Here is an 18,040-nt window from a genome sequence, read left to right as displayed (position 1 = left end):
CGTACACCGACTGGCTGCCTTGGGGGCAGATAATAAATAAGCTTAGGGCTACAGGCTCACTTGTTTACCTCACAGAACAAGACTTTCCCTCAGTGCTGCTCTCCTCGCATTATTCGAAAGAACACGCCCCTCCCCTCCCCTCCAGTGCCCGGGTTTCCTGCCGAACACCCTGGCGTCCGCGTCAGCGGATAAACCTTTGGGTCACCACTCTGTCAGTCTCTAACCGTGTCAGCTATTGGACACCCTGGCTTAGCCCCTCCCTCCAGCAGCCGCCGATAGATCCCGGTTGTCCTTGTTCGCCATTCGCCAATCGCCTCAAAAGTTCCACGGCATGTCTGCACTCACCAGGTACTTTTGTTGCAGAAATTAATTTCCAGTTCGGGAAGTGGAAATCTTGGAAGGATGAGAGAAGTTGGGGGTCAGCGTTAAAAGGCATACTTGCAGACAGAATCTCTGACGTGACTGGGCTGGGATATGCTAAGTGGACCCGGCGCTTGTGTTCTGTGGTTCTCTGTTTGTGTTAATGACTCTGAAGTCTTAAAGGACCGGTGCTATGCGATAATTTCAGAAGTCTTAGGGAATGAACAAACGCAAACATATTTTGATTTTGTTTAGCCCATGCTTACCTCGGTAAATGAGAAACTGTGAGACCCAGAATGCGGCGTAGTATTATTTAAAACGCTATGGCTGATTAATGAACGTTGACACAGAGTTATTTTACTGCTATGAGGGAAACATGCTTTAGACATCTATAGGTTGATGGTGTTTGGGTGGGAACTATTGGCTATAAATACCTAGAAGTTGGATTGAATGGGTCGATTCGGAGAAGGATGGCAGACTTTAGGGAACTAGGAATAACAATGACGATGAAGCATTAAAAGTTGATTTCTTAGGGGGCGGTAGAATTTGGGGACAAAAGATAGACTGTGAAGATCAGGGCGGAAGCACCCCAATCAGACTTTAAGAGTGGAAATGGTTGGAAAAAGCTACATTGACGCCGGAGTGTGTTTGGAGAACTAGGGAGCGGGCAGTTTGAAAGTATCTGGTTAATACTTCGAATAATAATGAAGTGTTTTAATAACTAATTATGTATTCTGATATTGACTGTTCTCTCCATTTTGATCGTCGTATAGACACTGAAGACCACATACAATTAGTTGTACAGACTTTGTACCCCGGTGGCTTGACATTGGAAGTGGCCATCAAGAAAAACTTGATAAGATAATTAAATAAGTAGGGACATATTCAGGTGTATGAGTGGGATTAGACAGTGCAGACCCCAAATGGGGTGGATGGGTAAGACTGGCACCAGCTACCTCAAGACATTGGCAGATGGGAGATACAGTCTATAGGGAGGAAGTTTATGTATTTGGGGTAATTGATGGAGTGAGCAGCTGTGGAAGCTGCAGCATACTTTAACACTGGAATTAGTGATGGGCCTTTGACAAATGTTAAAGGGCTTGACGTTATTTTAGATAATTCTGCCTATTACCTGTGTTTTCAATTGCCTGAACAGAGAATTTGTCTGCTCGTGCAGTTACAGGAGGTAGGGTCAGGGACTTGGTATTTATAGGGAAAACATCTGCTGTTGAAAGACCAGAAGACCATTTTTCCCCCGAATAATACTGTGCATCAGCTACTGGCAAGAGTAAAGGGGTCACAGTTTTAATGGCGAAGTACTGCCCTCTGATGGAAAGGCTCTCAGTAAAGAAAGGGATACATCTTTCCTAAAACACACTTGTGAGAGAACCATCACATTAGCGTCAGTTGAAGGCCTGTAGAGTAGACAATGACAACTCTTTTCAGAGGCATATCCCCATGAGTCTCCTTTGTGAAAGGTTCAGTGATCCCTTGAAGTGGCCTGAATGTGGCAAAGGTCCTGGCCTGGATCATCCCACACTTTATAATCTAGGTATGATTTACGTCCTCTCCCAGCTTGTCAGATGTATGGATGCTTGTGAGTGCAAGGGAGAGGGGATTATTCCGGCTCCAACATGCACAAGTAACACCAAAAATCTTTATATTTTGATAAGTGTAACCCTTAACTACTCACTGGATAGGGTTGAGTCTGGGTTCGAATCAATTTCCAATCACACACCTATAATGAGGAAATGTCCCTTATTACAGAGGGAACAGCAACCGAGTACTCTGCGGTTTGAGAACCATTTGGTGAAAGACACATCTATTGTAAATACACAAACCTATCAACAAGTGTTTTGAGTAAAATGACAATGGCAAACATAATAAATTTAGAAAGTTTTAGTAAAAAGTGTGAACTGCAGAAACCTACAGCTGGGCGTCAGTTGGCAAACTCTATAACTGCATGAGGCTTCCCTTAAGTAGAAGGGATCAGAGGGAAGGTAGAAGCCATTATAATGATGAAAGAGATTATTACATCTATATCAGGCTTGAAGGGAGACAGGATCCCATACAAGATGGCTCTGGTTTACAGTCCTATAAGAAGGTTCCCCCTAACAGTGATTAAACATTTAGCAAATCTAGCCAATAGTTATTTTTTTGACCTATGAGCCATTATAGATTACATGGTGGAGGCCATCACAGCACTACCAAATACGGCTAAGGATACTAAGTTATATAGCTCACAAGTTGTTTTCCAATATTTTGGACCGCACAGCTAGATAAGCTTCTGCCTAACCATATTGCCCTTGATAAGGCAGGCTTTATTCAGGTTAGGCATATAGCTTGTAGCGCATAATAAGAGAATATATTTATATTTTACTAATAAGGTGATTAGGGCAGAGCGCCTGCAAGTTTCTTGTCCCTAGATGTTAAAAGTTTGTTTGATTTTGTCAACTTTGTCTTGTTGAGAAGGGTCGTCAAGACAGTGAGCATGGGGCCAAAAATGCATGAGATGGGTATTTGCAAATGATCTCAGCCCAGAGTTCAACATTTATACAGATTGGTACTTAAGAGAGGGAGTAGACATTGGTGCCTGATATCACCCCTATTCTTCGTCCTGGCCGTGGACCCATCAATCCAGCACATTAGGTAGAGTGACTGTTTTAATAATTTAATTTGGGGGACTGGCAGAGAAGCTAGAGCTATCCACTCACGATGTGTTAAAATGCTCAGCAACAAAAACAGAGGTATAAGTAATTCTTGTTTTAATCCCAGCCACTGGCAGTCTCTCAAATACACATCCAGGCCATTTTTTTATCCACTCTACCACTCTAGACCCAGAGCCTTATGCAACTCTGTCTTGGTCCTGCTCCAGAGAGAACAGTTCAACATCAACTGTCAGGCTCTATGGGGGTCAAAGAAAAATATACTGTCAGTGATTGAGAGCGGACTGTTTAACTGCACCATAATGAGCTGGTTACTTAACAGGAATAATTACCTTAAGTTCATGTTCTCCTCGTTACAGTGCATACAAGATGAGAAAATCCCTGGTTCCAGAGAGATAGTTTACCTAGCCCAACCGAAAAAAAATCATACCAAAACAGCACTCAAATACCTAGAGTTTTCAAAAGAGAAACTCTGTATGGACACTTCTGTATTAACCAAGCAAGAAAGCTATTAAAAACAAAATAACCAGCTGTACATAAAACGTAAGTGACTCAAACCCAAATTACATTTTGGTGTCTGGAAACAGACTTTCAGAAGGGGAGGTTGATTCCTTTAAAATGTATCAGCCAAGCAATCAAACCAGCTGTCTGAGAAGGGGAAGCTCTGCAAGACTTCTGCCTGTGGTCAGAACTGGGGGCAAAGGCTTGCTAGTCTCCCTGCTGGGTGAGGGGACATCATCCAGGACACCAAGATCACTTGCCTTGGAGCTTATTGTATCAGCGCCGTCTGCTTGCCAAGACCAGTGTGCCCTGTGAGGAAAAGGAGAGCATTGGAGGGAACGAAGTCCAGTAGGTGTATCGATGTATGCTGATCAAGTCGTTGCCTGTGTGCCTTCTCACCTGTGCGGCCCCCATATGCCAGGAGAGGGCTGCTGGAGACTGAGCCGAGAGTGAAGCGCCGTGCAGACCTGGACGAACCCATACCACTGTTCTGCAGTGAACACGTGTGCCAAAAGGGGCTGTAGTGAATCCTAGTTTGTTTTAATGGGATAACAGGAGTTAGCCTTTGGCTTGCAGACTCGTGCTCCCGTCACCTAGTGACTTTTAACCTACGTAGCTTGCTCTGTCTTAGCCCATTTAATTATTTTATTCTTCTAAGATGGCTGCCTTGTTTATAGTTAGGCCACTTGTTATGATTTGCATTATCAGTGCCACCGCGTTAAGGCGTCAAGATGAAGTGACAAAGACAAACAAACAGTAGGTGTTCACACTAAGGGACTTTCCCTCTCCATGCTTTTGAGGGAATTGTTTATATTAATTGCCGCCCAAACATGCCTGTTATCTATTGTTTGGGAACACACCTACGTCAGGGGTCCGAGTAGATCTGTATAAATACATCACACTTTAGACAGATAATCAGAGGGATTCCGACCAGAGGGCATCGCCACCATCGCTGATATCGATGCTGCACGTCGTCTTGATGCTGACTCAGTCTTCGTGTCCCTACGGAGTCTGAGATAAAGACCTCATTCCAAGGTAACAAGGGGTGAGGGCTCCTCTCATGGACATGGCATTGGCAGATTAGGTTTAACATACCCAGCTCTCCTTTAGGTAGGAGGTTAGGCCTATCATGATAGGGTATTAGGACATATTACACACCTTATGTCTTTTCATGTTATTGCAAGATGGTGGGGGTCTTTGTAATAATGACTCTTGTCTTTACAATTCTGTTTCTTGAACTGTTCATTATCCTAATCATTGCAGCCCATGCAACTTATCGCAGATTGCAGTTGTGTTAAATAAAAACCATTGAAACTTTACTGCATCTTCGTTATTGCCTGTGTTTGGATGAGACATGATGTATCTGTGAGAAAGGGGTAATCTCCATTTAACCACAACACTCCCTGAGATGTCATACTCTCAAGTCCATGCGTAAAGGCTGCCACAAATCACTTTTTACTATTTGGGTTTTTGGTGAGGTGCTGCTAGTGAGCCAGAAGGGTTGGGACGACAGCTGCGACTTGTTGTAGGATAGGCATAGTCACCTACAAACATAAGTACTGTCATCCTTAAACCAGCAGCCTTGCCCAGAGCAAGAGTCCAAACTACAACATGGCACCATCAACAATGGTGTTTAGGCACTAATTTACAGATACCCTATCACTGTCTCACAGACAACAAGTACCCTAAGTACCATTAAACGGAGACGACCGTGGTCTTTGGGAAGATCCTCCTCAGCTAAAAAGGTAACACCTGATTAGGCTGTAGGTTGTTTGAGCTCGAACTCATAAAAAGACTATACTCCCCATTTGGTGTTCCATTTCTCTGACCAATTTTACAAATATGGCTAACGCCAAAGAAATTCCTGAGAATGCTAGACAAGCATTAACACGACACCTACTAGCGCATGGCCTTACAGAAGAGGACGGGGATGTTACACTCATAATAGAAGCATACCAAACAGAAACATTTTACTGTTGGGTCACCTTTCCTGAGGTGGACCGAAGAATACATACATTCCACACATCCGAAATTGCAAACGTACCTCAACGGTACAAAGCATACCAGTATCATGAAATATCACTCGCGTATCAAGAGCATCAGAACTGGTTTGAAGGCGCCCTACCACATGTATTACAAAGAGTGAGACTAGGTCCTTTAATGATGGACCAATGTGGCCTATGTTTGCCACATACACACCTCTTCCAGGCATACCAAATATGCAAATAGCAGATCTACGAAATTTATATGAGTTAGTGACACTTTATAGAAGACTAGTTCAGTTCGTAATGCGAACTTTGAATACAACACCAGCGCGTCCAGCTCCACCAGCACCTGGTGGATACCAATTGGCTACTGGGATTACTCCACAAACAGTGCATACTATCATGGGTAAAATACCCACAGAATGAGATAAAAAAAAAATACCATTCTGGATAGCCCAGAAAACAAACCAGCTGGAAGCAGTGTTTCCCCATACGGAACCACAGGAAAAACATAGACTTCTCACAATGTGCTTGCCCTTTGGGATGGTTCCCTCAGTGGATGACTGCGCCACATGGGGTACAGTCTTTGCTTCTATATATATACTACCACACATGGGACTCCGACACTTGCCAATTTACCGGAAGTGTTAAAACAAATACAGAATGAGCACGGGGTTGCACCAGCCTTAGATTTGGGGATGAAATTAATGCATAACTTTGACACGGTTTCCTCAATAATACTCAGTAATATTAAAGGGGAAGTGGTAGCACTGGCTATACGCCAGCGTCTCTGAGAAACTCCACAATTGGAACAGGAGAGACAGCTACCAAAAATAATTTCCGAAAACTATACTAGTATAGGGCGGGATAGTTTGGGAGCCAAACCAAAGAAATTGGAATTACAAAGTACCACCCTTAAGGAAGGTACAAAGCAGGCACAAGAGGGCTCTAAAAAGCGCTGGGAAAAATTAAAAGAATTTAAGGATAGACAGAATAGGAGAGTTGATTCTCCACACCCGGAGAACTCAGACAGGAGATACAATCTCAGAAATAGGGAAAATATAAAAACTCATGACAGATATACTGATTCACGTCCCTCTCGTTCCTTTCAGGACGCACCAGATAGACGTAGCGAGAGAGGGGGCCATCCAGATCGACGTCCTGAATACGTGATACAAAAGAAAGACTTAACACAGTCTACAGTCAAAAAAGAAGAAAAGAGTCCTCAGCAAAAGCCACAGTTTAAAAAGAAAAAGGTGGCAGCACTGTCAGCTAAAAATGCCAGTACACTTGAGAACATTGTTGAGGAACAAGATGTGGGCAGTGACACTGTTAGATAGCGCAGCAGAGGTCACGATATGTTGCCAGAGTCTGAAAGATCATCTGGATGCGACAGCAACTAGCGATTTTATTGCAGTTGAGACTGCGGACGGCTGCGTTCTCCCACCCGACAGGGTTTATGATTTAAAATTTAAAATAGAGGGAGACGTGGAGCGCACCATTGGTGTGATATTTTGGGATGAACTTACTAGTGATATCCTAATCGCCGAAAGGGACTGGCCACCTGAGTACGTCCGTAAGCTCCCACATGGGGAAGATGTCATTTTGCCTTCTTTTTTTCTAATCTTGTTCCAGAAGCAGAAAAACAAGCCTATGCTACTGAATGGGCTTTAGCGCAGGCACCTGCGTTATATCGCAATCATGTAGGTTGGGACAAGGAGTCTCCTTGTCATGTCATTCCTATTAGGTCTACACCCCAACCTCAGCCACAATATTCTGTTAAACATGAAGCAAAAGCTCCAGTGAGGGAGATCCTCACTCAACTTGAGTATCAGGGAGTAATTGAGCCCTGTACATCTGCAAAGAATAACCCGTTATTCCCCATTGCAAAGTCAGACCATTCCTACGGAATAGTCATAGATTACAGACATTTAAATAGTCATACACGTACATATGCTATACAAAACTCACATAGCACGGCACTAATAAACAATATAGTGCGTAAAAAATATATGAACAACATTAGATATTTCTAATGGATTTTTCTGCCAGAATTTAGCACATGAAAGTCGGGACCTAAGTGCATTCTCATTTGGCTCACATAAACGCTTTTGTCCTTTACCCCAAGGCTATAAGAACAGCCCAGGGCTGTTTTCAGCCCGTGTAACATCAATATTACATGATATTGATCACGAGGCGTTATCCTACGTGGATGACATATAGCTCACGGACGACGATCTCAACATTCTTTTTGTAAGGGTCGATCGGATCATTTTGGGATTTGCAGACCTCGGTTACAAATTCAACTTTAAGAAAAGTAAGATCGCCTTTCTCAGTGTATTGTTCCTGGGATACGAGCTATCGAATGAGGGGAAGAGCCTGGCCCCGTACTTTCTAGAGAAATGTGCATAATTGCACCCTCCTAACACTCTCAAGAAACTACAGTCTTCACTAGGTTTCTTCAACTTTGGCAGAACATGTATTCCAGACTATGCACAACGTATCAAGCCACTTTATGACTTGGTACAGCCAAACTTTTCTAACAGACACTGGACAGTTGAACATACACGCATCCTTAAGGAACTGCAACAGGACATGCTAGAAGCTAAACACTTGCACACACGTGACAATAAAACAAATTTGGTCATCAGAATAATTGCCGGTGCCATTGGATTTACTTATGTCTCCTTCAATGAAGGCGACACAGTACCCATAGCATATAAATCACATTTATACTCAAATGCAGAACAACATTTCGCACCTACAGAAAAGATTCTGACTGCAGTTCAAATGGCTGTCATAAAGGAGAGGCCACTTCCCCAAGGGAAACGCATTATTGTCGTTACCCCTGTGCCGGCCTTAGAGGCTGTCACCAAAGCAAGCGTACCCAACGCTAAAGCATTACATCCACGTTGGATTCAGTGGGCAACGTCTCTGACTGCCACTGATGTTGACTATATCTTTGATCCAAAACTTCAGACACAAGAGTTTCTCCAGTACGAAGAGGAGTACCCCGCTCCTCTAAATATCTTGCCACTTGACAGATACCACACTGTCATCTACACTGATGGTTCAGCACAACCAGCTGTAGGTACTAAACATCAATACTCAGCCACTTGCGCAGCTGTGAGCGGAGTGATGGAGGATGGAGTTTTCCACCCTCACAACACCTACACGCAGACCCTAAGGGACTGCACAGCTCAGTTGGCTGAACTTAAAGCTCTTATATTAGCGCTAGAACACACAGAGCTAGAATGCCTGACCTTAATAGTCTGTGACTCATACTACTGCGTCCAGTCATACAATGATTATCTTAATCATTGGAAGCTAAATGGGTTTAGAGATTCTAAAGGAAGCACCATTAAACACAAGACATTGTGGGGGAGGGTGGCTGATGTTAAGGATAAGCTACCGTGTGTCCATGTAGTACATACATTGGGCCATCAAAGTGTAGGAGTACACGTTACATGCAACACTTTGCCTGATGAAGCAGCCGAATCTGCAGTAGCTACGGCTTCTGTGGCTTCAGTGACTCGTTCACAAACGAGACTGGATAATGAAATACTGAGTGCCGTGAAAGCTTTGGTTGGAGGCAAGCCCCTCCCGAAAGGATACCCTAGAAATTATTCTTACCACATCAGTGCACCGAATGTTGCCTACGCAACAATTCCTGGGGTTGGAGATCGAGTGATCCCCAACAAAGACCAGAGATTAGATCTAGTAAAAGCAGCGCATGAGGGTGTCGCTTCTGCACATGCTGGTATTTCGGCCACGATAACACTCTTACAGAAACTCTTCTGGTGGCCTGGTCTATGCAGACGGACAAAGAAATATGTCCTTTGTTGTGACATTTGCCAGCAAATAAAGGGCTCCAATATCAAACGCCCACCACAGATATCCCTCTTAGTGTCCAGCAGGCCACTACAATGTGTGTACCTGGACCATTGCGGCCCGCTACAACCTGATGGTGCATACAAATATATCTTAGTTGCTGTAGATTCATGTTCTAGATTCCTGTGGGTATGGCCGCAGCGGTCGGCTGATGCTCGAACTGTTATAAAAGACTTGCTGATCTTCATCGGTACATATGCGGTTGCAGCATTCCATTCTGACCAAGGCCCTGCATTTGCCTCTAAGGCATTCAGGGACACCATGGGGACGATGGGTGTTGAACTCCATTACTCCTCACCATACCATCCCGAGGGAAATTCGGTCATGGAGAGGCGAAACTGTGATCTAAAGCAGTCCTTAACAGCTCGGGTATTAGGTTCAGGCCGCAGTTGGCTTCACCACCTATATGGGGTCCAGACAGCACTGAATAATACGCCAAGACGGTCCTTGGGGGGACACACTCCTTATGAGGTTCTCTTTGGGATACCTATGTATGTCCCAGATCTTGAGGGCTCTGGTTTGGTGGCAGCAGAAACACCGTTTGACATAAGTGAACGTCTCACTGTCTTACAGGAGCTTCAGCAATTTTGTGATGATAAATCATTTACCAGTGTTGCCACCTTAGGAATAAGGGATTTAGCGAAATCTTCGACTGGCTGGATTCCTAAAGTAGGGGATCTGGTTCGTGAGAAGATCGCTGTGAAGAAGGAATTCGGTCCATCATACAGAGCACCTGTCCCTGTCTTGGGAATTCAAGGTACCAGAACTGTCATCTTACCACTACTGTCTGGTTCCAGAACGAACAGATTCATTTCCATTGATGACATCAAACTACACCATGTGACCGATCCTTCACAGTAGACCAAGAGGTCCCTTGGGTAGTGCCCGATCCCCTATCACTACCAAACAGGACAAAGCTCTACAAAGTAGGATGAACAACACTACTACGGACTATGCAACAATGTCCAACGCTGTTACAGATACCTCTTCGGCCATGGGGAGGGCGGAAAACAAACTCTTGCTAGTTCCAGTTACCACTTCAATGACAACACCTGTCCAAGATTTGGCTGTTTTTTACACGAACACTTCACAGTCTGATGACACCGTCTACCATGAGCCTCCACGCGAAGTGGACCAATGTACAAGTAATGCACCGGCTCCAAAATTTGCAGAGACTGCCTCTGGCTATTTTGTAGACATTGACGATTTTTCCTCAGACTCCTCCACTATTGTGATTGACAATGTTTCGAAATCACGATAGCTGTGTCAATGGCTTAAAAATAACTATTTAATCTACCCATGGAACTATTTATGGTCTGTTTGACATTTTTTTGGGTTGGTTTTGTGACTGTTTTCTTTTTGCTCATAAATGGTCACTACATTCCTGAACACTCCTCTGTAGAGCCTGTGGTAGAAGTCTTAACTCCAGATCATTCCTCACATAAGGTCCGAAGAGACTTGTCCCTTGTGAACATTTCAGCAATACCGATTCATGATGGGATTGTGTGGGACAACATTCCCTTTGATATATATGGGCCTACTGAGGTCATTCAAATTCCATGTTTGTTCAACATATCTATGACAGATTTGATTACACCTGATGTTGTATCTGATGATTGGGATGTCCAAACAGTTGATTCCATGCTAACTGAAATGAAGGACTATTCCGTATTTGAAAGTGATAATGTATATGGACATACAATGAATTATGGGGAAATGTTCTGCTACAACAATTGGGGACATTACTACCGACACCATGCCACTAGACACAGGCCAGTATTAAACTATACACAGTGGGAACACTGTTCAACACCACCGGTGGGGAGCCCAAAGTACTATTCAGCTAAATTTACATATTTCACTGGGCATGACCCGAAAAATGTGGAGTCATATTATTTCAAGTTACCTCCTTCACAAATTAGGAAAATTTTGCTAACCAACAGGAAACTGATTTATTCAGATCCCTTTGTTTCCCGTCTCGCAGTTGAAGGTTACGAATACTGGAAGAGCACTATTTACTTGAAAAGTGTATGGGGAACACAAGACTGGCAAATACAGGGTAGGGAAGCTTTGTTTAGAGCATGCCTAATTCCTGTGCAAATGATCTTTTTAAATGACACCATTCAACAGACATCCTGTCTGGGTTTAGCAAAAATTAAAGACATGAACACGCCCAGTATCCCCACACCGGCGAAGTTTGATGATTGGCAATATTTCCTTAATATCACTGAGGGAACGCTAGATGCAATGGTTCAGGCTGGTACCTATAATTCTTCACTTTCCAGTCCTGGTGGGTGGTTACTATGGCCAACTGACACCAATAGGTGTCAAACACGTTTTTTGAACTCTTCAGGGGGTTTACAATTAACAGGCCAGACCCTCGCTTTGTATCTGGTCAACATATAGGTATAATTACAACATACAGTGTGGGTAAACTGTGCCAACAATGGGTACAGACTAACACGTTAGCCGCAGTTAAAAAACATCTTAACACTCTTTCTGAAGATGTAGACTTGCAGGATTTTCTGCTAGGTCCTAGGAAACAGCGCTCTAAAAGGTTCCTATATGCTATGTATAATGAGATCTGGAAACTTTCACAGATAGAAGCTGCTGCACGTTTGAGGCAATTAGATAAGGAAAGTTTAGAGAAGGCTTTATCAGTTGTCGACAACAGCATGAACACTCTGTCCAACAGGATTTATTCACTATCCAACATTGTGTCGTCTGCTATTGATATTGCTCAGACAGACTTGTCCTGGTTATATCATGGACAAACTCCGCTGCGTTCCATCATGCAGCTAGGTTGGACATTACAGACACTGAAAAATGGCTGCATTCCATGGAAGTATATTAACGGTAGTGAATTGTTCACTGCTTTTAATCTTTCCAGGGAACAGCAGACAATGGCTAAAAGGGAAGCTAGTTTCACCGTGCTTCACATTGAAAAGTAAGATAAGTTGCCCTTCACGTTGCAGAGTGCTTCAACAATTTGGCTCTTACATGGCATAATTAATTTGCCCATTTCGACCTTTCATTTCTCGAATTGCTTGAAACCTCTTGCAGTGGGCAGGTTTGAGCCACTAGGCGATAGCTATATTAAGGAAGAGTGGGAGCTGCCCTTTGATTATAAATGTTTGAACGGGGAAACAGAGGTTTTTCTAAGCAGAAGCGAATGTAAGACTACTGTTAGTCATTCAATGATATGTAAGCAGGTGTCCCTTCACGGCCTTTGCAATGCGGGGGTCGCGAACTTGGCCTGTTTTCTGAAGGGTACTCCCATCTCTTTGATTCAACTGGTATTTCATGTACTTTCGAATGGAAGTTATGTGGTACTGAGCGATCAAAGTTGTTGCGGCATGCGACCAGGAATTGCCTACGCAATCTCGGTCTCGAAGGTCGTTACGTGTTGCGGACATGTTTTATTCCCCCCCACACAAGAGATAAAAGTATCTGACATGTGGCCCCACACAGATACTATTAATGTAAATTCTGACAAGCTGAGCAGACTAAAGGCGCTATTGTTTCAAAAACAGGTCGCGTTGACATCCGCTAGAGAGACGTATGCTCTCCAGATAGCGAGATCATCAGCCGAGATACAATCCCTATTAAATACCAACTTCCCCAAGCACTTTGGAGAACTGGTATCCAGAATATTCAATGCTTCAAGCACTGCTGGGATTGTCCATTTCTTTAAGGCTGTCGGGTCTGGATTTGTGTCCATCTTCCAGACTGTTTTCGGAGTCATCCCATTAGCCATCCATTCACTCTTTTCAAGCGTGTTTGGCGGTTTTCCGATTATTTTGGCATTGATTGGTGGACTACTACTGCTATTTCTTCTGATTCGCAGTGGTTGTTTCTTTCCAGCTATGCAGAGCAATGGAGCCGCTCCCACCAGCTCAACTGTGCAGTGAACCGATGCCTCCGTGCTGGTGGAATTGGAGCGTGATTGGTCGTTGTCATTTCGGCCACTTCTCTGGTGCGTACAACCGGTTATATGCCGCGTGTGGGGCCTCTTCGAACACCTGCCTATGGTATGTCTTGCTGTTGCACCGGCATCTCCTGTGGACCAAGAACTGCTGATGTCCCTGATGAGGGTTCATTCACGGTCGTGCCCCTTGAGACTAAGGCTGCTCCGCGAGGCCACTTATGAGCCTTCAGTTCTAATTTCTACTATGGACAATGGTACTGCTGCAGGTGGACCTGCACAAGAGACTGACAGGCACTACTGCTCTGTGGATCCATTTGCCCGCCCGGTGATCGATCTAACATCTGACGATTTGGACTCATTTTTTAGGTCCCTGGTCGGTGACTTTGATGACACTCTTCGAGATCATTACTATAGTAAATAATTTGATGAATTGGCTTGCCATTCCTGATTAAAAGTATGCATTCAAATTGCCTTTACTTTGGCCTGCTGTGCTTGTCATGGTTGACATTAAACATTCTCTGTATGTATTTTTAACTGATATTTTTACTATCTTTTAACAATTAAAAAAAAAAAAAAAAGTTTTAGCTAGTTTTTATGCTTTTAGATTTTAGTCCAGAGCAATTTTAGCGTTTGGATTCATTCACCTTCGTCATACTCGTTACGGCAATAGGGAGGGTGTAGTGAATCCTAGTTTGTTTTAATGGGATAATAGGAGTTAGCTTAGCCTTTGGCTTGCAGACTCGTGCCCCCGTCACCTAGTGACTTCTAACCTACTTAGCTTGCTCTGTCTTAACCCATTTCATTATTTTATTTTTCTAAGATGGCTGCCTTTGTTTATAGTTGGGCCACTTGTTATGATTTGCATTATCAGTGCCACCGCGTTAAGGGGTCAAGATCAAGTGACAAAGACAAACAGTAGGTTTTCACACTTAGGGATTTTCCCTCTTAGGGACTTTCCCTCTCCATGCTTTTGAGGGAATTGTTTATATTAATTGCCGCCCCAAGCATGCCTGTTATCTATTGTTTGGGAACACACCTACGTCAGGGGTCCGAGTAGATCTGTATAAATACATCACACTTTAGACAGATAATCAGAGGGATTCCGACCAGAGGGCATCGCCACCATCGCTGATATCGATGCTGCACGTCGTCTTGACACTGACTCAGTCTTCGTGTCCCTGCAGAGTCTGAGATAGAGACCTCATTCCAAGGTAACAAGGGTTGGGGGCTCCTCTCATGGACATGGCATTGGCATATTAGGTTTAACATACCCAGCTCTCCTTTAGGTAGGAGGTTAGGCCTATCATGATAGGGTATTAGGACATATTACACACCTTATGTCTTTTCATGTTATTGCAAGATGGTGGGGGTCTTTGTCATAATGACTCTTGCCTTTACAATTCTGTTTCTTGCACTATTCATTATCCTAATCATTGCAGCCCATGCAACTTATCGCAGATTGCAGTTGTGTTAAATAAAAACCATTGAAACTTTACTGCATCTTCGTTATTGCCTGTGTTGGGATGAGACATGATGTATCTGTGAGTAAGGGGTAATGATCTCTGTTTAACCACGACACTCCCTGAGATGTCATACTCTCGAGTCCATGCATAAAGGCTGCCACAAATCACCTTTTACTATTTGGGTTTTTGGTGAGGTGCTGCTAGTGAGCCGGAAGGGTTGGGACGACAGCTGTGACTTGTTGTAGGATAGGCATAGTCGCCTATAAACATAAGTACTGTCATCCTTAAACCAGCAGTCTTGCCCAGAGCAAGAATCCAAACTACTACAGGGCCACTGGTAAAGTTACAACTGTTGAATCGCTGGAACCTGTGACTGTCTGCGCCTGTAATGCGGCAACCCCATATGCCAGGAGTGCTTGCTGGTACTAATGTGCCAAAGGATTTGGGCCATTACCCGAAGGAGATACTGAGGCTGCTTTTGGAGGGTTGCACCCGCACTGCGAGGGAACTGCACCGGACTGGCCTGAGAGCTGTTTGGACCAAAGAAGGATTTCCCAACACCCTTCTCGCACCCTGCTGCATAAAGCCAATATGCTGAGTCTTCGCAAGCCGGGAGATGAAACCACAACTAAAAAGGACAATGGCAGTGCTGCTTAGGAGAGAAACTGCACCGCTGGGTACTGCCAGATATACTGCCACAATCCGAGACGTCTCCAAACTGAGCAGGACTTGCAGGTGCTTGCTCCGAGGGCACCAGCAGCTCCACCAAACTCCTCTGTGCTGCGAAAGCAGATATTAAGTGAACTGGGCCAGTAGGGCCCAAGGGGACTTGCTTCTAACAATGGTGTGGCACAAAGGCACTTTTGACTTAAATTCTGAAGAGTCAAAGGTAACTCCTGAATACAGCCTAATAGTGTGCACTACCTGGATGGAGCCAAACTTGAATGGGGAATAACCCCAAACACATTAAACGAAGGAGGGTGGAACAGGGATTTGCCTGACAGCTATTAGAGCCCCTACCTCAAGGGAGATTGTGTTGTTGCTTCTGAATGCTGTATACATTTACATGTGTGGAGTTCAAAATAAAACACTTATTTTGTTTGTATAAAAGCAAACATTTGACTCAACATTGTTTTATTGTTTGTACTGTGTGACCTTTGAGTTATGAGTCGAGTTCACTGACCTGTATCTACACCCCCACCCCCCAGCACTCCCTCCACAAGGGAGTCTTGACTGCTCAACCACAGCTACCACTGAGAGTCAAGTGTAGACAGAGTGCTTGTCCCTGTTACTCAAGATCCCTAGTAGGGGGTAGTAAAAGGCCTCAACCACCACGGTTTGGCCCAGTGCCCTGTGGTCCTCTGAAAGGGGTTCATACACTGCGCCTCTCCACTCTGCTCTACCTCATTACATGTCACTCCATTCTGTGCGACTCTACTCTCCTTTATGCCACTTCACTCCAATCTACATCATTCCACTCTACACAACTTCATTTTATGCACCTCTATGCTACTGCAATCCATTCCACATCATTCCGCTATATGCCACTCCAGGCCACTCTGCGCTACCCCACTCTATGCCACTCCACCCCCTCTATGCTACTCCACTTTAGGCCACTCCACTACACTCAACTCTTTACCATTCCAATCTACGCCACTCCACTCTGCACCAGTCGATTCTACGCCAGCCAACTCTACTACTCTCTGTACGCCACTGCAGTCCACTCTACGCCATTCCACTCAACTCTATGCCACTCTACACCACTGCACTCTACACCACTCCACTCTGCATCACTCCACTTTGCTCCATGTCACACCACTCTGCTCCACTCCACGCCATTGTACTTTATGCCACTTTATGCTACTCCACTCTGTTCAACTCCACTCTGTACCACTTCACTCCACTGTATGCTCCTCCATTCCACGCCACTCCTCTACTTCACTTCACTCTGCGCCACTCCACTCTGTGCCACCACTTTCTACGCCTTTCCATTCTGGGCCACGCCACCCCACTCAGCGCCACTCTATTCCACTCAGTGCCACTCTACACCACTCCACTCTGCGCCACTCTTCTCTGCATCATTTCACTCTGAAACACTCCACTGTACTCCAGTTCGCCACACCACCACCCCCTCAACGCCATTCTACTCATTGCCACTCCACTCCTCTCAACACCACCCCACTTCACTCCACTCCTTTCTCCTTTGTGCCACTCCTCTCCGCCACTTCACTCTACTCTGCACCAGTCAACTCTACGCCACTCTGTATCACTCTGCTCAGCTCCACTTTAGTCCATGCTACTCTGCTCTACCCTATGCCACTCTACTGTACATAACTCTACACAACTCTGCGCCATTTCATTCCACTCTACGCGTAGAGTGGAGTGGAGTGGAATGCCACACCACTCCATTCTACTTCACTCTACTATATCCCACTATAATTTACTCCTCTCTACGCGACTCTACTCCCCACCACCCAGCTCTAGGCCACTCTACTCAACGCCACTACACTCCTCGCCACTCTGCTCTACATCATTCCACTATATACCACTCCATTCTTCGCCACTCCATTCTACCCCACCCCACTCTACGTCACGCCACTCTGCTCCTCGCCACTCTGCTCCTCGCCACTCTGCTCCTCGCCACTCTGCTTCTCTCCACCTTGCTACTCTACTCCTTGCCACTCCACTCTGTCACTCTACCCTCCCCCCACTCCAGTCCAATCTACCCTATGTACTCTCCTCCTGCCCCGCCATACCAGTCCTCTATACTACTCTACTGTATGCGACTCTACCCTGCACCACTACACCACTACGTTAATCTGTTCTACCCCAGTCTATTCAACACCAATCCACTCTGTCCACTCTACAACACTCCCCTCTATGCCACTCCACTCCACTCCTCGCAACTCTACCCTTAGCTATGCCACTCTTTGCCAGTCCACTCCACTCTGCTCTATGCCACACTGTGCTGTGCCACTCTCCTCTACCCCACTAACTTTTGGCCATGTTGAACAGCAGCCACGGTGCTCTACAAAACAACCTCTTTTGCAAATTTGCACTAATAACTAATCACCCAGCTATCGGGGCACCATAATATTTTCAAGACATTTTCTATAAAGTGAAACCAAAATCTGTGACCATAAGAAAGTATTCACTAAAGTATACAAAAAAGTGATGGATGGAGTGCTTGAATTAATCTCAGCCACTGGTAATTGCTCGGGCCTCATCTCAGTCCATTGTTATTTT

The 18,040-nt window shown here is 44.7% G+C and overlaps 1 protein-coding gene across 1 annotated transcript in view; it reads left to right on the top strand.

The window, feature by feature from the left end:
- Positions 1-232: 232 nt before the first annotated feature.
- LOC138266157 (acyl-CoA dehydrogenase family member 11-like) overlaps positions 233-18,040 on the top strand; it is a 449,188-nt gene continuing 431,380 nt past the window's right edge. The window contains exon 1 of the mRNA XM_069214616.1: positions 233-348. Within this exon, the coding sequence (XP_069070717.1) occupies positions 332-348 (17 nt within the window). The 5' untranslated portion in view covers positions 233-331. The remainder of the gene's footprint in view (positions 349-18,040) is intronic.

The sequence above is a fragment of the Pleurodeles waltl genome, chromosome 11, assembly GCF_031143425.1.
Source record: "Pleurodeles waltl isolate 20211129_DDA chromosome 11, aPleWal1.hap1.20221129, whole genome shotgun sequence".
NCBI lineage: Eukaryota > Metazoa > Chordata > Amphibia > Caudata > Salamandridae > Pleurodeles > Pleurodeles waltl.
Note: the sequence above shows the minus strand (reverse complement) of the source record. Positions and strands in the feature narration are given on the sequence as shown.